At 44.0% G+C, this 22,955-nt stretch overlaps 1 protein-coding gene across 1 annotated transcript; it reads left to right on the top strand.

Moving 5' to 3' along the window:
• The first annotated feature begins 9,899 nt into the window (after positions 1–9,899).
• LOC144500703 (glucose-6-phosphatase catalytic subunit 1-like) lies at positions 9,900–20,789 on the top strand. Its single transcript, XM_078224037.1, has 5 exons — positions 9,900–10,210; positions 12,063–12,172; positions 13,193–13,298; positions 15,493–15,608; positions 19,685–20,789. The coding sequence occupies exons 1-5, from the start codon at positions 9,981–9,983 to the stop codon at positions 20,194–20,196; spliced, it is 1,074 nt and encodes a 357-aa protein (XP_078080163.1). The 5' UTR covers positions 9,900–9,980; the 3' UTR covers positions 20,197–20,789.
• The last annotated feature ends 2,166 nt before the right edge of the window (positions 20,790–22,955 follow it).

The raw sequence follows: 22,955 nt of genomic DNA on the forward strand, positions 1-22,955 counted from the left end.
CTGGTGGGGATTCAGGGTTTATATAGGAGAAGAGAACGGTTTGGCAACTTGTTATCAATTCCATTTACAGCCAATAATCACGAAAGATTGAGCAAACCTGTGCAAAACAATGTCAATGGCCTTTTTGGCAACAACATCTGCGTCATTGGCCTGCCTCAAGCCAAACTCCTAACGCATGCAGGGATCTGCAAAGCCAATATTTGTGAAAAACACCCTTGTGAAAATATTGGAGCTTGACAAACTTATCAAATTCATCACAGCAAAACTCGACAATCTCCGCTGCTTACATCATTTGTAAATCACACAGAAGAGAGCATGTGTAGCAAAATTTGCTGACAATGTCAGGTTTTGAAGCGAGATGACTCGCGTAAGAGAGATTTGCATCATTCAAAATGTTACGCAGAAATTAAATGCACAAGATGCACATCCAATTCAGATGTGGATACTGAATATGTAAATAGAAAATGTGAATTGTCGGAAGTGGGTAACCGGTTTTGGTATTGGTAGCAAAATATGGAATAATGGGGACTGTAAAACTGCCTGAAATGTTGCTTGGTTACCTTCAGTCAATAAAAATTTTGCAAAGTTTTGCCTTCTTGATATCTTACCTGTGGTCTGTTACATTAGGAATTTCAATGTAATCATATTAGTGTGTGGCTTAATGGGCAGTGATCAGTCACTTCAGATGGTCAGTCCTTCTGCAATGAAGGCACGAACACTCATAGCCATGACTGAAGAACAAAAAAGCAACTTTCTCCTCCTTGAGGGTGTCTATTTAAAATAGTGTTAAAGTTTTTAACTTAAAAAAGTTGAAAGTTTATTTAATCTTCGTCACAAGTAGGCTTACATTAACACTAATGATGTTACTGTGAAAGTTACTGTGTTGGCACGCCTGAATGCTGGATATTTTTTGGTCCACCAGAAACCATATTGCCTTGGAGTGGTGAAATGTTTTCTATACATAACTTCAAAGTACTTTTCTTTTCTCAGCACAGTATCTTCCAAAATGATCAAGGTTTGAATTTCATTACATTTTGTTTGCTGTTTCTTTGAAATAATCACTTTTGTCTGACATCTCGAGCAAATTCAGGAAACGTTCCCCAAAATCTATGTAGAAACTGAAGCCATGAGCAGTCTCAAAATGCTTTCCACTATACAGCTGACAGCTTAATCATGTGCAGTTGAACGTTCTTCAGTTGTAGAGCACGGCTACAATAGTAGCAACCAAAGTGACTTAGAGGTCACCAGTCTAACCATAGGAACAGTGACAATTAAAGAGACATTCACATACTGATTGAGGAATAACTTTTGTTTCCAAAGAGAGCTTAGAGAAATGTAATAACATAGAAAATAAGAACAAAAGGAGGCCATTCAGTCCTTTGAACTTGCTCCTCATTCATTATGATCATGGTCTGATCCTGCCTTCCCCACATATCCTTTGATCCCCTTTGCCCCAAGAGCCAAAGTTAACTCCTTCTTGAAAACCTACAATATTTTGCCCTCAACAGCTTTCTGTAATAGCGAATTCCACACATTCTCTGGGTGAAGAAATTTCTCCTCATCTTCGTTCTAAAAGGTTTACCCCATATCATTGGACTAAGACCCCTGGTTCTGGACACCACCACCATCAGGAACATCCTGCATCTACCCTGTCTAGTCCTGTTAAAATTTTATACATTTCTATGAGATTCCCCCTCATTGTTCTAAACTCCAGTGAATACAATCATAGAATCATAGAAATCCTACAGTGCAGAAGGAGGCCATTCGGCCCATCGAGTCTGCACCGACCACAATCCCACCCAGGCCCTACCCCCACATATTTACCCGCTAATCCCTCTAACCTACGCATCTCAGGACTCTAAGGGTCAATTTTTAACCTGGCCAATCAACCTAACCCGCACATCTTTGGACTGTGGGAGGAAACCGGAGCACCCGGAGGAAACCCACGCAGACACGAGGAGAATGTGCAAACTCCACACAGACAGTGACCCGAGCCGGGAATCAAACCCGGGATCCTGGAGCTGTGAAGCAGCAGTGCTAACCGCTGTGCTACCGTGCCGCCCCTAATCCTAACCAACTCAATCTCTCCTCATGTGTCAGTCCTGCCGTCCCAGGGATCAGTCTGTTAAACCTTCACTGCACTCCCTCCAATCCTCTTATCTGCATTCTTGCTGATGCAAAGAGCGCTCTGGGAGCATTGAAACACCATTGTGCATTAAACCAAGTAAGTTTTAAGTAATTTTTCCTTAGGTTTCTGATTCCTGATCAGTAGGATCAATCATTTTCATGTCCACATCATTCACCTCCAATGTTTAAGCTAGGATTGATGAGAACCAGGACTTTAGGGTCAAGACAGGAGCTGGAATCAGCAAGAACATCTTTCCTCAGATAAGGAGTCTGAAGCTGCACACAATATTGCTGATGTGGAGATGCTGGCGTTGGACTGGGGTGGGCACAGTAAGAGGTCTCACAACATCAGATTAAAGTCCAACAGGTTTATTTGGAGTCATGAGCTTTTGGAGCGCTGCCCCTTCATCAGGTGAGTGTTGTGAGGCTTCTTACAATATTCAGGCATGGCCTCACCAATAGCCTGTATAATTGCAGCAAGACACCCCTGCTCCTGTATTCTCTCACTATGAAGGCCAACATACCATTTGCCATCTTTACTGCCTGCTGCACCTGCATGCTTACCTTCAGTGACTGGTGTACGAGGACACCCAGATCTCGTTGCGCATTCCCCTCTCTCAATTTATAGCCATTGAGATAATAATCTGCCTTCCTGTGTTTGCTACCAAAAAATGGATAACCTTACACTTATCCACATTATGCTGCATCTGCCAACTCACTCAGCCTGTCCAAATTACACTGAAGCATCTCTGCATTCTCCTCACAGCTCACCCTCCCACCCAGCGTGGTTTCATCTCAAAGACACTTCTTCACCAGCATCCACTTTGCTCCATACTGAAACAGTGTTTTTTTACTTCTGTTATCATTTCCACTTTCAGTCAATGATTACTATTGGGTGCAATCCCAAAGAAAAACAGAGTCAGTGTCCTTTCGATCAATGAGGCCTGCGTCATTGCAGTAACTGGGAGTGAAGTCCTACGCACATCTTGATTCACAAGGACAGATCTTATGAAAGTGGCTGGAGTTGTTTACAGAAAGTAAATTGCGTTTTGAAGAGTGTTTTTCTAAATCATTGGTTAAATTTTATTTCAGCCACCAATTTATGAATTTATGGTAAGTCGGAGAATATTATAGTGAGAGACTACTCTATTGCAAGAATCAATTGGCTTTCAGATTTACCACACATTGGAAATGAGGAACACTTAGGAAGCAATTAATACACCAATGACAATTGACTGTTTATCAATGACATCGAAGTTTCCATGGAATCAATAGCAAACACACTATTGACAGATCGTGGGAAGTCTTGAACGCTGGTGAACCAGAGGTTATGGGACAAGACCGTGTATTTTGCTTATTGTCACACAATGTTGTTTGGTTTATATATTTCTTTACAGATTGAGTCCAGCCAAATGTAACACAACACAGAGAGGATACAGTGGAATGCCAATTAAATACAATCCTCTCATCTGCATTTTTGTTGATGCAAAGAACCCTTTGGGAGCATTGAAATACCTTTGCGCATTAAACCAAGTAAGTTTGTTCAGTTTTAAGTAATATTTTCTTAGATTTCTGATTTCTGATCAGTAGGATCCATCATTTTCATGCCCACATCATTCACCTCCAACATTTAAGCTAGGATTGATGAGAACCAGGACTTTAGGGTCAAGACAGGAGCTGGAATCAGCATTTTTAAAACTAGTATACCTCTGTTAAATCGATAAGTTATATATTTTAACAACAAAGAGTGGGAGGTTGGTTCGGTAACCAAATTTGACCAATCAGAAACTAAGGGCACGATCTTGCCTGCCGTTCATGCCACGTTCCCGCTGCAGCGAGGTTGGAGAGTTTGGCGGCCAGCCAAATCTCCATTCACTGCAGCGGGATGGGAAAATCCCACCGGCGTGAATGGTGGTAAGATTCCGGCCTAAAAGTTCAACCATCAGACTAAGTGGAGGTCTTGTGGTGCACTGGGTTGTGTACCTGCCTCTGAGCCAGAAGCTCTGGGTTCGAGTCCCACCACAGAACTTGATGGCCAAAGAAGGTGCGTTCATAACACGGCCAAACAGGTTGAGTGTCAACCTGCAAAATCCTTCAAACATGCTGATGGCTGGTGGTAAGAGCGGGAGAGACTCCTGGTCAGCCATGTTTGATGTGGAGTGGTGCCCCTCAAGCTATAAGCCTCGCGTGACAGATTAGTGACTTGTTTTGAGAATTATTAGCTATGGAAATAGCTGCCTTAGTGCACCACTAGGTATGGGAAGAGAATTGGAATGAGGAGACTAAGTAGAGAACCTTTCAATTGCTTATTAGTTTCCGTTATCCAAGATGTGTGTGGGACCTTCGTTGTGATAGATAATTGAACAAAATTAGGAGAAGGAATAGTTCATACTGCTGTTTACATCTGCACTACCGTTAAGTGTAGGCATGGCTGATATTTTCCTTCATCTCCACTTTCCCACCTGCTCCCCATATCCCTTGATTCCCTCAGAGGATGGAGCATACACAACCCCCTCGAATAGAGAATTCCAAAAGATTCACAACCCTCCAAATGAAGAAATTTCTCCTCTTCTCAGTCGCTAAAGATCAATCCTTTATCCTGAGACTGTTCCCCCCATGTTAGAGATTCCCCAGCCAGAGGAAACAGCCTCTCAGTGTCTATCTTGTCAAGTCTTTTTTGTTTCAATGAGATCACCTCTTATTTTTCCAAATTCCAGAGACTATAAGCCTATTTACTCAGCGCCCCCGCCCGCCCCCCCCCTCCCCCCACCCGCCCCCCACTTCTAGGACAATCCTCTGATCTGAGGAACCAATCTAGTGAACCCTAGTTTAGACCTTCTAAAAAATATTCTGCAATGCAATTCTTATTAACAAAGTGAACAACCTCAAACTTCTCTACATTATACTCCGTCCATCATCCTGTTGCCCACTCACTTAATCTGTCCCTATCTCTTTGCAGCCTCTTTGTGTCCCCATCATATCTCACATTTCCACCCAGCTTTGTAATGTCAACAATCTAGGATCCATCACTCTCAGTGTCTTCATTTAAGTCATGAGGTGGAGATGCCGGCGTTGGACTGGGGTGGGCACGGTAAGAAGTCTCACAACACCAGGTTAAAGTCCAACAGGTTCATTTGGTAGCACGAGCTTTTGGAGTGCTGCCCCTTCATCAGGTGACTCACATGATGAAGGAGCAGTGTTCCGAGAGCTCGTGATTCGAAATAAACCCGTTGGACTTTAACCTGGTGTTGTGAGACTTCTTTCATTGAAGTCATTAATATAGATTGTAAATAACTGAAGCCCCCAGTCGATTGGAAGGTCTTGCTGCACAGTGTGTAGCATCCCTACCTTTGGACCAGAAATGCAAGGTTCAAGTCCAACACCAGGACTTGTTGGCCACAGGAGTGTTCAGAATGTGGTTCAATGGGCTGCTAATTAGCTCTGGATTCCTTCCACCACTTCCCCAAATATCCCCCCCAAAAAGGAGGGGAAATTGTGTGATTGTGGGAAAATAAATGATTTTTTTTTTGGATTCCACCTAAGTACTAAACTAGAATCTTCTAAGAATGGCAATCCCATTATGGCATGACTCCATTCTTTTCACTAGTTGACCTCACAGGTTTACCGACGTTTTTCTCACAATGTTTCAACTGACCATCAGTTGACTTTCCTTCAGTTGTCTGCCCAAAGGCAGGTCTGATCCACAGTGCCATGACCCTTACCATGAAGTCACCCCAGCAGGAACAGAGATCGAGCCCCCTGCTGCTCCTGCTAGTCATTCGGGCCATTCAGCCAATATAGCAAACCGGCCCCCCAAGATGTTCGAGTTGCTGTGGCAACATGTGTTGTATTCCGGAGCAATGAATAGTGATGGTCGAGGCTCCAACTTTCTTTCCATCACATGGCCGACCAGGAATCTCTCCCACTCTTACCGCCTTCCTTTGGCAACATTGAAGGATTTGCAAGTTGATTCTCAACCTGTTTGGCCGCTTTAATAACTTGAGAGCGATTCGTGACTTCAACTTAAGAAGGGTTTATTAACAACAATATAAGTACGTATGTGCAAGCAATGGTCAGACAGAACCAAAGACACGGCTACACCTTCTGCTCCCGTGGCTCCAACTGAGGTCCCTCCTTGATCCCGGACATGCTCTCGATTGGCTCGGCTTCCCGCGTTGGCTCTCCATAGAGTCCGGCCCAATCACATGACACTCAGGGATTGCCCCCTTAAAGGGGCCACATTACCACAGCTGCATTATGAAAACACTTTCCTTGGCTAACAAGTTTATTTCTGGGACTTAAACTTGAGACTTCTGGCTCAGAGGTAGACATGCTACCCACTGAAACACCAAACCTAGTTAATACAGCGGGAAACCCTTTGATTTAGTACAGCATGGGTCCAGGGCTTTATTGAGGGTGGGCTCAGGAGTGGAAATAGAGAAAATGGAAGGAAAAACATTGGGGTACAATCACATTGATCTCAAAATACTGACTCATACTTTAAAAAAAACAAATTTTGGAGAAAGTCAATTAATTTGAGTATTCAATCAGGCCACTTAATAAGCTGGCCTGTGTTTGGCTGAAGCATCTTTTAATAACTATTGGAAAATAACCTTGCGCTTAATCACCTGTTGTTAATTCTCGAAAGAAAATTGGCCCGTATGCAAGATGGGATTGTGGGGTATGTGCACTCAAGTGATGCATGATCCTTTCTGGACTTTCAGACTGGTCTAATCTGTTCTGCTTCCATAAGTTTTCATGCTGACTGTTCCTGTGCACACAATTAATTTTATAGTAGTTATCAAGAGAAGGAATTTTGTTCCACACCCTGCCTCTTCCCCTACCCCTCACCCCCACAACATGGAATTGGTGTGAGCAATAAAACAGGTAATAAATATTAATCATTAAAAATAAGGGACAGACTTTGTTTCTCACACTCTCAATAATCTGGATACAAATTACTCTTAAAATCGCGCTCTTTTAAAAAATCACAGTATGACTCAAATTCCCGCTCAAACTTATTTGCATAATCACAAACATAAAGGGCAGGATGAATTGTCCCCTCCAAATTTCAAATGGTCACAACAGAATTTGGTATTCTTGTGTTTGTCCTGATGAATACGACAAAAAGCTTTAGCAATATGGCTCCCTTTTCAACAATGTTCAAAATCAAGGGAAGGTGATGGCCTAGTGGCTATTACTCCAGAAACTCAGCTAATGTTCTTTAAAGTTTATTTCTTAGTGTCACAAGTCGGCTTACATTAACACTGCAATGAAGTTACTGTGAAAATCTCCTGGTCGCCACACTCCGGTGCCTGTTCGGGTGCACTGAGGGAGAATTGAGCATGGCGAATGCACCTAACCAGCACGTCTTTCGGACTGTGGGAGGAAACCGGAGCACCCGGAGGAAACCCACGCAGACACGGGGAGAATGTGCAGTCCCCGCACAGACAGTGACCCAAGCCGGGAATCGAACCTGGGCCCTTGCACTGTGAGGCAGCAGTGCTAACCGCTGTGCCACCATGCCGCCCTCATTTCCATTAGTTTGGGCTGGTTTGCGTTTCAATTAGTTTGGGCTGGTTTTACCAGACCAATTATCCCAAAGTTGGCCAAACCAGCTTTTAAAAGATCAAGGAATTGAAATGCAAGTTAAACAGAGCGTAAATCAAACTTCCATGAACTTTAACCCACAAAACTGGCCAAGTATCGACTGAATTAGCAAAGATGGTATTGGTTGCACCGATTGGGCCTGTTTGCAACCATTCCAGAATTCTCTTCAAATTGAGTTCAGTAATATTAGGTGCACAGTATTAATTCAATACTAATTAAGTTTATAATTTTATTTAAGTGGTGGGCAACAAGTGGGGATTCACTACAAATGAGAGCATGTGGAACCTGTGGTTGGTTGTATGTTTGCAATGTGTAAATAAAAGCACCAAAAGACTATGCTGCAGTTCTCTCCTTCACTTCCAGACTTCTGCAGCAATACACAAAAGTTTTAAGAGTTTTTACATGTTAGATATATTTAATTGACTAATAATTTTTTTTATTCATTAGTGGGACATGGGTGTCCCTGGCTAGCCAGCATATATTGCCTATTCCCAGTTGCCCTTGCAGTGAGTGGCTTGTGAGGCCATTTCAGAGGGTAGTGGAGGGCTCTGGAGTCACATGTAGACCAGACCAGCTAAGGACAGCAGATTTCCTTCCCTAAAGGACATAAGTGAACCAGATGGATTTTTTCGACAATCGATAATGGTTTCACGGTCATCAGTAGATTCTTAATTCCAGATTTAAAAAAAAATTAAATTCAAATCCTACAATCTGCCATGGCAGGATTCAAACTGGGTCCCCTGGGCGGCACGGTGGCACAGTGGTTAACACTGCTGCTTCACAGCGCCAGAGACCCAGGTTCGATTCCCGGGTTGGGTCAGCATGCGGAGTCTGCACGTTCTTCCCGTGTCTGTGTGGGTTTCCTCCGGGTGCTCCAGTTTCCTCCCACAGTCTGAAAGACTTGCTGGTTGGGTGCATTGGCCATGCTAAATTCTCCCTCAGTGTACCCAAACTGGCGCCTGAGTGTGGCGACTGGGGGATTTTCACGGTAACTTCATTGAAGTGTTAATGTAAGCCTACTTGCGACACTAATAAATAAACTTTGAACTTTAATAACTCTAGACTAATGTATCCATATTATAACTGCATTTTGAACTTTACTTTGGCCTCTCAAATTTTAAACATTTGCGGCGAATCATGTCGAATCTGCTCTTAGAGAAATCAAAGGTGAGTGGGTAAGTCAAACTCAAAGTTTATAAGAGAGGACAAAACGTGTATCCTTAATATTTCTCCTGTAAAAGGCAGAAGGATATGAAAACTTTGTTATTTGATAAATAATCGGTTAATGTTCTTTGCAATCCATAGCATAAACAGTCAACATAATAGTCTGCTCCTATATCTTGTGGTCGTAAGGTCTAATGTTCTTGCAACCTTCTGTAATCTCTGCAAACATCTGCAAAGGTGGATTTTTCGCTGAGGAAACTTCTTTCATTTCGCTTTATCTAAGACATTGTGCAATGTCGTTTTGTGAGTAATGATTAGTGAATTCCTGAGAACTGGGTAAAATGCTAAAAAAATTCAGTTAGAGAACAGATGCATTACAGACTTATGCAAATTAAGGGCCTTATGGTTAAATCAGAACGGAATCCTTTGACCATCTAACAGAAAAAGTACACATTTCTAAACAAAAAAACATTTTTGCAGTCTGTTCTTTTCACAGGAGAAAGTCTGTACACCGGTTTTCACACAGATCTTGTCTCTCTGCATGACCTTTACAGGTTGGCTCACTGATGAGAGCTATTTGTGAATATTTACTCAGTAATTTAACATGCTTCTGTGCTATTAGTGGAAATCCCAACTGTTGCAGGGTTAAAGCTCACTTGCTTCTGTTTGAAAATGCATACATATATTAAATATTATAGTTAATTGACTTTATTTCAAAAATTGCTCAGACTTAGACCTCTGTCACCACATCTAAAATTACATTAGGTGAAGTGCAATGATGTTAAAAACACTCTAATCCTTCCTCTCCAGTTGTTTATTAGCTCAATCAATAAATTCAATGACTTGGGTGTTTTTCAAGCTAATAGGTATCCAAACATGTTTGCGTCAGCCTGACATGATCTTGCTTTGTTCGTTGACTCTGCGAGCCCAGCTTCTGAGTCCAAAGATCGCTGTGTGCGCATTATCCAGCTGGCTATCCCTGTATATAACGGATCCACTCAGCACAGCAGAGGAGAGCTAATCCTGCAGAGGGACAGGCTACAAGAGAGGTTACCTGAAGTCTCTGCAAGGTGTAGAGGATGGACACTGGGATGGACCTGCTCCATAGCTCAGGGGTTGAACTGGTGCAGTATCTACAGCAGAATTACCAGGACTCCCAGAGCTGGTTCACTTTTATTTCTTTCGCCGCTGACCTGAGAAACACTTTCTTTGTTTTCTTCCCCATCTGGTTCCACTTGTGTGAGGCGGTGGGCATCAAACTCATCTGGGTGGCAGTCATTGGAGACTGGCTCAACCTCATCTTCAAATGGTGAGTCTCAGAGAATAAAATTATATATATTTTTTTTGTTACCTACAAAATCTCAAAAATTGCCTTAACATTTCCGAGAAATAGAATACAGCTGGTTATGTTCCCATTTACAAAACCAGCAACAAACTTGGTTCAATTTTCACTTTAGTGGAATTGACTGTGCAATCTTTTAGCCTCAACGAGCATTGGACCCTTTCTGGGTTAGCTCAGCTATTCAAAGGGTTAACCAGCTGAACCTTTGGGGACCATTGTCAAGTGAAGGATTCACATTTTTGTATCTTCCATCAAACTTCTCCTCTTTTCTACTGCAAATGCTGACCTCCCCTGGGCTGCACCTTAGTAGAAAAGGTAAATCAACCACAGGGTGCATCACTATCCAATCCCCTTCTCATCAGATGTTTACACATGAGTACTTTCCAAGATGTACTCTGGTTGGTCGTTTCGTTGCTTAGTTCTGGGGCATTGCAATCATCGCGTTAGACTCCCTCCAGTGAGCAGCCAATATAATCAAGGTCAAGGATACAAGTCGGGACCTTTAGCTCAGTACTGAACCAACCACGGTGCTGTATGTTTGCACTTTGTATTCTCGTATGCAACTGGAAGAATACAGACCTTGATGACTTTTCTGTTATGTTCATGCCCACCGCTTCAATTGAAGAGGAATTCTTCAAATATGTAGGCTGCATTTTGTTCAGAAGTTGATGTGGGATTGTTCACCCAAAGAAATATAAAACCCAGAGCTCATGCATCATGTACTATATTTAAACAAATAACTTAGAATCTAGAATCCTGCAGTGCAGAAGGAAATCATTCGGTCCATCGAGCCTGCACCGACCACAATCCTGCCCAGGCCCTATCCCCATAACCCCACATATTTCCCCTGCTAATCCCCCTGATACTAGGGTCAATTTAGCATGGCCAATCAACCTAACCTGTACATCTTCGGACTGTGGGAGGAAACTGGAGCATCCGGAGGAAACTCACGCAGACACGGGGAGAAGGTGCAAACTCCACACAGACAGTGACCCGAGGCCGGAATTGAACGCGGGTCCCTGGCACTGTGAGGCAGCAGTACTAATCACTGTGCCTCCCACCTGTTGATCAAGTATGCTTCTCTTATTCCTACACGTCTTTAAATTTGGAAATAATGGGCGAATGGATTGAGTCTTGTTCCACTATTCCCACTCAAGCTGACTACACAATTTCTCTTTCTGGTTCCCACATTAGCTAATAGTGTTAATGCTGCTCTCTCTTCAGGTGCTGCCCTCCTCTCCTTCAAACCTGACATTACCTTTCTCCTTGAAAAATTAATCCTTCACCTCTCTGTCTTTGAAATTTACTACCCCATCTTTAATGTCCCGTTCCTCTGCAACATCCTTGAATGTGTGCTAGGCTCCCAAACCCTAGCAAAAATGTAGCCATGCATTTTTGGTGCCATTTAACTTTAGCTAGTAACCTTTAGTGGTGACATGATGTAGATACACTTGATTAGAAGATATTTTATGGGACAAATAAACAGCGATCAGTAATTAACAAGACCAGGGCAACATTCCAAGATAACCTTTCTACAATCAGGAGTCAGTAAACAGGAGGTACTCAGTTCCTAAGTTTTACAATCTTTGCTACTGCTGAGTTCAGCTCATATACTTTGAAAAAGCAGTTCTTATCAGCATTTCTTAGATATTCCAGTGTAAATGTTTAGCAAATGTTCCATGTTATTTGATTCTAACTTGTTTTGCATTAGTTTGACGATTCTTTTGAGTGAAAACCAGAAGTTACTGGAAATGAAAATATATGTATAATTAAACCTGTGTTTTTTCTTTAACTATGTTTTCTTTGTTTTCCTTTTCAGGATATTATTTGGACAGAGACCTTACTGGTGGGTTCATGAAACTTCCTACTATGGCAACTCACCTGTTCCTGTGTTAGAGCAATACCCCATCACCTGTGAAACAGGGCCAGGTATTTATCAATAGGATCATGGCTGATCTAATTGTGGTCTCAATTCCAAATTCCTCTCTGCCTCCCAAAACTCTTGATTTCCCTGTCAATCAAAAATCCTGTCTAATTCTGCCTTGAATAATTTCAATAACCCAGCCTCCACTGCCCACTGGACAAGATAATTCTACAGACCAACTCTCTCTTCTGAGAGAAAACACAATTCTCCCCATCTCCACCTTAAAGGACCCTTCTGATTCTTAAGTAAAAAGAGAAAGTGTTGGATAAATTCAGCAGGTCTGGCAGCATCTATGGAGAGAGAAACATAGTTTATATTTCAAGTCTATTTGACTCTACATTTCTGTAGAAGGGAAACATGGATGCAGAACATTAACTCCACTTCTCCTCCACAGATGCTGCCAGACCTGCTGAGTTCTTTCCACAGAATTTTGCTTTCATTCCTCTTATTCTTGAACTGTATCTGTTAGGTCTAGTCTCCCTCACAAATGGAAGATTCCTTTTAGTATCTACCCCCTCAGAATCTTATATGCCTCAATAAGATGTCTCAATATATGTCAGGGGTGGCACAGTGGTTAACACTGCTGCCTCACAGCACCAGGGACCTGGGCTTGGGTCACTGCCTGTGTGGAGTTTGTACATTCTCCTTGTGTCTGCGTGGGTTTCCTCCGGGTGCTCCGGTTTCCTCCCACAGTCCAAAGATGTGCGAGTTAGGTTGATTGGCCATGCTAAATTGACCCTTAGTGTTAGGGGGGACTAGCAGGGTAAATAGGTGGGGCTACGGGAATAGGGGGTGATTGAGATTGTGGTCGATGCGGACATCGATGGGCCAAATGGCCTCCTTCTGCACTGTAGGTTTTCTATGTACATTTCTATGTAAGATCGTCTCGCATTCTTCTAAACTCCAATGGGTATAGCCAATGAGAGAGCAGCACACTTGCAAATACTGGAAACTGTAAGTCTTCAAGAAGTGCATGTTTGACTTTTTCCATCATTGCTGATGACTCCAAATCTTGTCCGTTTCAGGAAGCCCTTCAGGCCACACGATGGGATCAGCTGGGGTTTGGTACGTGATGGTGACAGCCTTTCTGACCAGCACACTTCAGAATAAGCAGCACTGCATCCAAAACTGGTGAGTCTGTGAAACATTAAGGGCAGGATTTCTCCGATCTCATCCGTGGCCCCTCACGCTGCAAATGAGAAAGGAGAATTTGGCATTCCAGCCAAAACTCCGTTCGCTTTCAGCGGCACTGGAGAACCCCAGCTGCGAACGAGAATGGAGATTTTCGGCGTAAATCTCTAAAATTGGAGGAGTCCAATTAAATTTGATTGAACCCTGAGTTATGCAGAAAGCCTCCAAAAAACTGGAGAAGTTTACACTCGAGAAAAGAAAGTTCAGGGCAGGTCTTAAAGAGATATGAAAGATGTTGAGGTGTGGTGATAAATTGAACCATAGTCATATGCTTAACAGACAGAGACAAAGAGATGAATGTATGTTCAGAAGCTGAACAATTAATTCATTGTGTAGAGGTTGGTAAGCTTACAAAACATGCTGCACAGGTTATTAATAGCATTAGATAACCCTAAACCAGACTTCATAGAATCCCTACAGTGCAGAAGGAGGCTATTCAGCCCATCGAGTCTGCACCGATCACAATCCCACGCAGGCCCTATTCCCACAACCCCACATATTTACCCTGATAATCCCCTGACACTCGGGTCAATTTAGCATGGCCAATCAACCTAACCCACACATCTTTCGGACTGTGGGAGGAAACCGGAGCACCCGGAGGAAACCCATGCAGACACGGGGAGAATGTGCAAACTTCGCACAGGCTGTGACTCGAAGCCAGAATTGAACCCGGGTCCCTGGTGCTGTGAGGCAGTAGTTCTAACCACTGTGCCACTATGCCACCCAGCTTTTTTCTTTTTCTTTTAAAAAACTTTTTAATTAAATTTTTAACAGGGTGAATATATGGGGTTACGGGGATAAGGCTTGGGTGGGATTGTGGTCGGTGCAGACTCGATGGGCTGAATAGTCTTCTTCTGCACTGTAGGGATTCTATGATTCTGTGAAGTCCGGTCTAGGGTTATCTAATCCTATCAATCTTCCCTTTACGAATGCCATAAAATGTTTATTTAAATATGGTAGTGCTTGTTACAACTTATTACATGGTAAATCCATTTACATTCATTGGCCACAATCAAATAAAGCCTTCAGAGCGGCTTTACAGTTAATAGTCCAAATGTAGTGGTTAACTTAACAGATAAACAGATTAACAGCACAGGTACACTTAGATACTCCCACAAATACTCCCACTTGTGAGTTGTTTATCAGACATCCCAATTTGAAAGGTAAGGAATGAAAGACAGAAAGAGAGAGAAAGAAAGAAAGATAGAAATATATATAAATCTTAAGAAAGTAAATGCAAGGCATTTTCAAACTTTGGAACTGGCCAGATGAACCACTGTTCATTCCAATCTAATGTTTAAACAAAACATAGAATAAACTACATACAAAATCAAAAATGGGTACAGAACAGCTTCCTAGTTGGCACAGACCATAGACACAGGCGACAGACCAAGGCTGCTCATGATCTGAGACCCACATATTTGGTAGGTAAACATTGCATGCTCTGGAAAGTGGGTAGATGTCAAACTGCAGAGTACACAGTAGGTCAGGTTTATTTCTAAGGTACAAAGGGAAGGATGTGATAATGGATACCAATTTCCTTGGAAATTAAGTTTATTCAATTGATGAAATTCCTGCCTCCGCAACCTCCCCCTATGCCAACCACATACACCTGAGGCATTTAATAACACCATGATCAGAGAGTAAAGCTGAACATTTGGGCGGCGCGGTGGCACAGTGGTTAGCACTACTGCCTCACAGAGCCAGGGACCTAGGTTCAATTCCAGTCTTGGGTCACTGTCTGTGTGGAGTTTGCACGTTCTCCCCATGTCTACATGGGTTTCCTCCGGGTGCTCCGGTTTCCTCCCACACTCCAAAGATGTGTGGGTTTGGTTGATTGGCCGTGATAAATTGCCCCATTGTGTCAGGGGATTAGCAGGGTAAATATGTGGGGTTATGGGGATAGGGCCTGGATGGGATTACTTTTGGTGCAGGCTTGATGGGCCGAATGACCTCCTTCTGCACTGTAGAGATTCTATAATTCAATGATTGGTGAAGCATTGTTGTTTGACAAGAACAATTTATGTTGGTAATATATCTGCTATTTGGACACTTTACTACGAGTATGCACAGTTAAATCCTAATGATGGTGTTATGTTGTTACTTGCTGACATCACTGCCTTCACTCTTTCAGGTGTCTGCGTGCTTTACTATGGGGAGCCTTCTGGGTGATTCAGATCTCTGTCTGTGCGTCCAGAGTGTTTCTGGCTGCTCACTTTCCACATCAAGTCTTCCTCGGGGTCATTTCAGGTCAGTGGAAGTATTTAGGAATCCTTCCTGTGTGACTGAGAGACCGCAATATCTGACCTGTGCCGTTTGTAGGAAGTAGCTGATTTGCTGTTGCAGAGAGCTGGCACGGAGACAATGGGCCAAAGGGCCTCTTTCTGAGCTGTAACTATTCTATGATTCTTGTACAAAATACCTTTCTGTTTATTTAAAGCTATTCAGCACCCTCTGTTAAACGGGCACAGAGATGTGCAGCTAAAGTGGATTGGCCATGCTAAATTTCCCCTTAGTGTCCAAAGATGCGTAGGTCAGGGGGATTAGCAGGGTAAATAAGTGGGGTTACAGGGATATCACCTGGTTAGGGTGCTCTGTCAAAGAGTCAATGGGCTGAATGGCCTCCTTCTGCACCGTAGGGATTCTATGATCCCATGATATTGTGCACTCGATCGTATGAGAACAGCTCAGATTGAAATGTTGAAGCTTAGATTCACGAAACATAACCAGTATTTAATTAAAGGGCCAGAAGTTTAAAGTTTATTTTAAAAGTTTTGTTAGTAATGTCACAAGTAGGCTAAAATTAACACTGCAATGAAGTTACTGTGAAAATTCCCTAGTTGCCACACTTTGGTGCCTGTTTGGGTAGACTGAGGGAGAATTTAACATGGTCAATGCACCTAACCAGCACGTCTTTCAAACTGTGGAAGGAAACTGGAACACCCAAAGGAAACCTACGTAGGCACAGGGAGAACGTGCAGACTCCGCACAGACAGTGACCCAAGCCGGGAATCGAACCCGGGTCCCTGGCACTTTGAGGCAGCACTGCTAACCACTGTGCCACCATGCCACCCCAACAACTCCTAAGAGATTGTGATCACAGTCAGTTTGTCATTCTGCTCCTTCTGGAGCTGCAAGATTCTCTCCTGACCTTCTGACTCGGGTCTGCTGAGAAATGTACAGAATGCTAGGAATTCTACTGTACAGTAGAGTAGCATGGGAAAGTGAAACCAGGCTCTCCTTTATACGGCCCTAGCTTAAGGTTTTAAGGTCCCAGTCACTTTGAGAAGGTAAGTGGGTGGGGTGGGGTGTGATGGTTCGGGGGGAGGGGGGGTGGATGAGATGGGTTGGGTGGAGTCTAGGGTGGGTAGAGGGGTAGAATGGGTCAGGGTGTCAAGTGGTCAGTAAGGGGATCTCAGGGCAGTCGAGGGGTGGGGGGGAGGGGGGTGGTAACCGTGGGGAGTGGGTGGTAGTCTGTGGTTGGGTGGGGTAGTTAAGTGGGTAGTCATGGGGAGTGGGTGGTAGGCTGGGGGCAAGGGGGTGGTGGTGGGTAGGGAGTAGTCAGGAGATCTGGTGGGGTGATGGGGCCTGTAGTCAGGAGAGGACCCAGTGGGGGATCACTAGTATAGTTCACCAGGAGTGAGAAGTGGTTTTAATCCTTCTAACTTTTCCTGAGTAATTATTCTCCTAAAGAGTCAGAACCATCAGGAGTCTCCAATCAGAGTACTGGATGGTTTCCGATGCAGGGTAATTACCAATGAATTTATCAGGAAACTGCCATGCAGTCCTTACATGGGGATCTCCAGGGGGGCCCCCGGTGCAATTTCTGGGGTACATCCCGGGTGCGACTCCCTGAACCAAGGAATGGAATTTCCAGGCCATTGTCTCCTTGGCTACAGTGGTTAACTTGGTAAAATTATTTTGGCCACCGTGGTAATAGCTTCATAATTGAAATTACTTATCCTCGCTACAATTAAGAAAAAAAATGTTTTGCGTTACCACACTCTCAGGATGTTTTTAAATGCTCCTCAGGTCCCTGGCACTTTGAGGCAGCACTGTTAACCACTGTGCCACCATGCCACCCCAAGAACTCCCAAGAGATTGTCATAGAGTCACAGAGGTTTACAGCATGGAAACAGGCCCTTCGGCCCAACTTGTCCATGCCGCTCTTATTTTTTTAAAAACCCCTAAGCTAATCCCAAGAACTCCCAAGAGATAGCAGCACTGCTAACCACTGTGCCACCATGCCACCCCAAGAACTCCCAAGAGAATTGGGATGATAGAACTTCAAGAGATAACTTACATGTCTGTTCTATGGGCTTTTCTTGTGCTTAGTCCAATGACGAGAGCTTGGTTTTATAAGATGGTTTTCTCTCCTTCTCATTGTCAGTTTTCTCCCATTCTCCTTTGCTGAGGTTGTGAACTCCTTGCTGGGGGAGGGTTCCATGGATGCTGAAAACACATTAATATCTAGCTCAAGTGGCCATTCTTAACTTGTGAGTCTGAACAATGAGCTTTAAGTAAAGACCATATCGCAACTGAGCTCCATCCTGTCCTTTTGAGCATTTAGAATCCCGACAGTGCAGAAGGAGGCCATTTGGCCCATCGAGTCTGCACTGACTCTCTGACAGAGCATCTTACCCAGGCCTGCCACACTCTTCCTATCCCCATATCTCCACATATTTACCACGCTATTCCTCCTAACCTGCACCTCTTGGGACACTACGGGGCAATTTATCATGGCCAATCCACCTAACCTGCACATCTTTGGAGTGTGGGAGGAAATTGGAGCACCCAGAGAAAACCCACGCAGACATGGGGAGAACATGCAAACTCCACACAGATAGTCACCAAAGGCTTGAATTGAATCTAGATCCCTGGCGCTTTGAGTCAGCAATGCTAACCACTGCCACCGTGCCACCCAAGGGGGTCATTGGATAATGACCAGAAGCAGGAACCCTGGCCAATAATATAACCTCTCTTCTAACACAGGACGCCAACTGTAGAACTCATAATGGCGTCCCATCTGACGTCAGTCAACTCAGCACAGTTTAGGGACTGAACACAGGCCCTTCTCTGATTTCTCTGACTCAGCTACCCATTGCTTTTACTCAGTAAATGATGTGTTGAGCTCACTAAGTCACTTTTAATAATTCATATGCCAATAGAAGACTAAAAATAGAATGTGTTTTACTTCAGCAAGACTCAACTGCTGCAACCATTTGTTACAAATAAGAACAGAGAGAACATAGCCACCCAATCAATCATTGAGCCTAGTTTCCCCCTGGACCATCCCAACTGGTTTTTTATTCTTTCATAGGATATGGGCGTCGTTGGCTAAGCCAGCATTTGTTGCCCATTCCTAACTGCCCCTTGGACTGAGCATCTCGCTCGACCATTTCAGAAGGCAGTTAAAAGTCAACCACATTGCTGTGGGTCTGGAGTCACGTGTAGGCCAGACCAGGTAAGGATGGCAGATTTCCTTCCCTGCAGGGCATGAGTTACCTGGATGGGTTTTTCTGATATTGACAATGGTTTCATTAGACTTTTAATTCCAGATTTTTAAAATTGAATTCAAATTTTATCATCTGCCCTGGTGGGATTTGAACCCAGGTGCCCACAGCATTACCCAGGGCCTCTGGGTTACTAGTCCAGTGACAATACCACTACACCACTGCCTCCTGCTTATCCTAATTCTTTAACCTCCTGATGCAAAGCTCTTCCAAAGGTTTGCCTGACCTCAAAAAATTATGAAACTAGAAGTATATTCCAGAACGTCTATTTGTACATCTTCTTTATTCTAATTAGTTGCTTTTGTCATCTGATGCTTGGTCCTAGTAGCCATTTTGCCTATTTCATTATCTCTAACTACTCTGATCCAATTAGCCTTTAATCCATGACCGAACCAAATATAACGTTTCCCTAATATTTGTTTTATTAGATTAAGTTAATAGCATCAAGAACAGATACACTGGACATTTATCTCATTGATGTTTGTGGGTTCTTTTGCTCCAAGTGTCGGCCTACACAAGAATAGATAAAGTAGTTCAAAGTAACTTGCAGTGTGCAGAGAATAGTTCGATCTTTCTGACCAATGTGATAAGATATTACATCAGTACAGTCTTTACTGCTATAGAGGACAATAGCTAATTTGAGATCAACTGGGTTCAGCATAAGCTATCAAATTTAGATATCTCTCAAATGGCCTTCATTGTGAATGATGTCAATAACTAGAAGAGTTCCATGTATATTTAGTATCAAAACATGACAACCATTTCTTGGCCCTTGTATTCACTGTGTTAACTTTTGTACTATTTTGTGTTCAGGGTTGGTTGTGGCCGAAGCATTTGGTCGAATTAATGCAATCTACAACGTAACCTTCAAGCAGTATCTGAAGATCACTCTCTTCCTGTTCTCCTTCGCTCTGGGCTTTTACCTGCTGTTGAAAGTACTGGGAGTGGACCTGCTGTGGTCCGTGGAGAAAGCCCAGAGATGGTGCACCCGGGCAGAGTGGGTCCACATCGACAGCACTCCCTTCGCAAGTCTGGTCAGGAACATGGGAGCCTTGTTTGGATTGGGATTGGCCCTCAACTCTCCCATCTACATGGAAAGCTGCAAAGGGAAGAGGAGCCAGCAGTTCAGCTTCAGGCTAAGTTGCATCGTGGCCTCATTGATCATCCTGCACCTCTTTGACTCGGTGAAGCCCCCAACACAGAGAGAATTCCTGTTTTACTTACTGTCTTTCTGTAAGAGTGCAGCAGTGCCTCTGGCAGCCGTGGCAATCATCCCATACTCTGCATCACATGTTATGAACCAACAAGAGAAAAAAGTGCTATAGATAACTAGAACTGACATGTTCGCACAATAGTAACATCGCTCTCTGAATCAAATCAGTTTGACTTTGGTTAGTTTTCGTACTTTGGGACAGGATCTGAATTCAACCAACATCACAAAGGCACAAAGCTAGCAGGACCCATTGAACAGAGCGGTCTTGTAAGGTATGTGATTTGTTGAGAAAAATTGCATGTGCTGGAGGTTTCCTAAGAATGAACTGCACATCATAGATCAGCAGCTGCATTTTTAATCACTGTCCTGTCTGTATTCCATTGTAATCCAGTACTTACATTGAGTTGCATTTATCTAAGTCAACCCTTTAGCTATGCAGTCACGGTGCTTAATGTTATTTGGTAAAATGAGAACCATAGCGTTATGTTTTGTACGGCGCTGTTTGCCTTCAATGGGCTCCTTATCAATACAACTACTTGTTTAAAGGTAACATCTGGAGCACCCCTGATGACCCAATGAGAAACTGCACACATGACATGTTATGGACAGGTCTCATGTGCAATTTGTTGACTTGGTTGATCTTATCTGAGAGCAAGCCAGTGTTCCAGCTCCTGACTGTTGGACTGTGTAAAAAGTCTGCACATGTGGGCGAGGACAGGATTGTGCCAAGTCGTGATTCACCCCATGGTCCAATATGCCGTTGACACTCAACCTATCTGCCTACACATGAAAAAATGGCCAATTCGGTATGGGACTGGAGGCATAGCAGTTTCTGTGAAGTATCCTTCCACTTTGTGGAGTAGAAGATTGTATCGCATTTCTACCATTTCATGTTCTAATGACCTTGTTTGACATGAGTATTTGGATAAAGGGGAATGCATCACTCATTACCAAAGCTTCAAATTGACAGGATCCAACTCTTCAAAACTTTTGCTTTAAGAAAATGATTTGAAAATGTACGTGTCTCAGCTCAGGCCTGTGCATTGGGTTTTTTTTTCTGATGGTGGGTAGACAGTTATTTATTTTATAAAGGTGGTCTTTATCAAACAGAAAACAACTGTTAAGTGCTTTAAGATCACTTCGCTAGATTCCACCATTTTGTTCTTTTTCATTGTGCACATCTTTGAGTAATTGTTTTGTTCAGTGTTTTCTTTTAATAAATATTTTGAAAACAATGATGTTGTTTGTTTGCAACTTGTTTTAATTTTTTGAGGTGTTTTATTTTGAGTAAGATTCTAAGGATGGCGACTGATTGGCACCCATCATCCCAAGAGTTGGTGCCCAATGTGCCGCTGTCACCTTTGAACTCCTGTTGCCATTTGACACTCACTTGAGTGTTGATTGGCAATAGGCGTAACTTCCGATTGCCCTCAGAAGGAAGGTGCACCAATCAGATTGGCCGACAACTCTTCTGCCCAGCCAGGCATAGCGCTGAAGTGGTCGGAAGTGGTACTGCAGTGCTCTTCCTGCAACTGAAGCATAGGGCCAATTTTACCATCAAGTTGCGCCCATTTTCGGGCTCAAAAACTTGGTAAAGTTGGGCATAGGCAAATAGCGTGATCTGTGCCCGCCTCTGCTCCGGTTCCCCCTTTGCCAAAGCCCAAAAATGACCGCGATTGGGACTGCGCCAGAAACAGGTGGACAGTCATTTAAATGCGTTTGCATGCATTTAAAATGACTTAATGGGCTGCACACCCAATCTTACCAGTACTTCCCCCTTTACCACCGCATTCACCCATCCAGATTCGGCGTGAAACAGACATACTCTGCAAAATTCTGATTCGGGTGCTCCAGTTAGTGAGGCGGTAAGTGCAGAGTATCTGACGGCTCCCTGCTTGAGATTGGTGGGGGGAGGGGGAGGGGGGGTGAAGGGGGGATCTGCTGCCACTCTGCCTGAGATCAGTGAGGGAGAAGGGGGATCCGCTGCCACTCTGCTTGTGATCAGTGACGGGGAAAGGGAGCGTCCGCTGCCACCCTGCCTATGATCAGTGAAGGGGAAGGGGCAGGTCTGCTGCCACTCTGCCTGAGATCGTTGGGGAGGAAGGGGGGTCCGCTGCCACTCTGCCTGAGATCGGTGTGGGGGATGGGGGAGGGGCCCCCGATCGGTCTGGGTGGCAGAGAGGGTGGGGGATAAGGGGGTCAGTAATGTTGTGGGGGTAGAGCAATGTCTGTGGGGGCCAGGGGGAGGCATTATCGGGCCTGGGAGCGATGTGGCCGGGGAGCCGCATTCTATCATTTTTTTTCTGCGCGTGCGCAGTTGGAGGTGATGATCAGAGCTGCAGGATTTTGGGTGCATTAAGCCCCGCCCACAGACTTGTGCAGCGCGATTCAGAATTGCTGATATTTTTTCAGGCAGAGTGCGTTTGGGGGCGCCTGAGAACGGGTCTAAAAGTCAGATCCGAAACACTCCCAGTTTCAAGTCTGCCCAGCACTTAGAATCAAAATGGTAAAATCGGGTCCATAGAATTATAGAATCCCTACCATGCAGAAGGAGGCCTTTCGGCCTGCACTGACAACAATCCCATCTAGGCTCTATCCCCGTAACCCCACATATTTACCCTAGTCCCTCTAATCCTGAGGGGCAATTTAGCATGGCCAATCAACCTAACCAGCACATCTTTCGGACAGTGGGAGGAAACCGGAGCACCCAGAGGAAACCCACACAGACACGGGGAGAACGTGCAAACTCCACACAGACAGAGTGACCTTGGGTCAGAATCGAACCTGGGTCCCTGGCGCTGTGAGGCAGCAGTGTGTAGGAACATGGGACTTAGGAACACCACAACTCGATAAAACCATGCCTGATCTGCT

This window comes from Mustelus asterias, chromosome 11 (assembly GCF_964213995.1).
Source record: "Mustelus asterias chromosome 11, sMusAst1.hap1.1, whole genome shotgun sequence".
NCBI classification, from domain to species: Eukaryota; Metazoa; Chordata; class Chondrichthyes; order Carcharhiniformes; family Triakidae; genus Mustelus; species Mustelus asterias.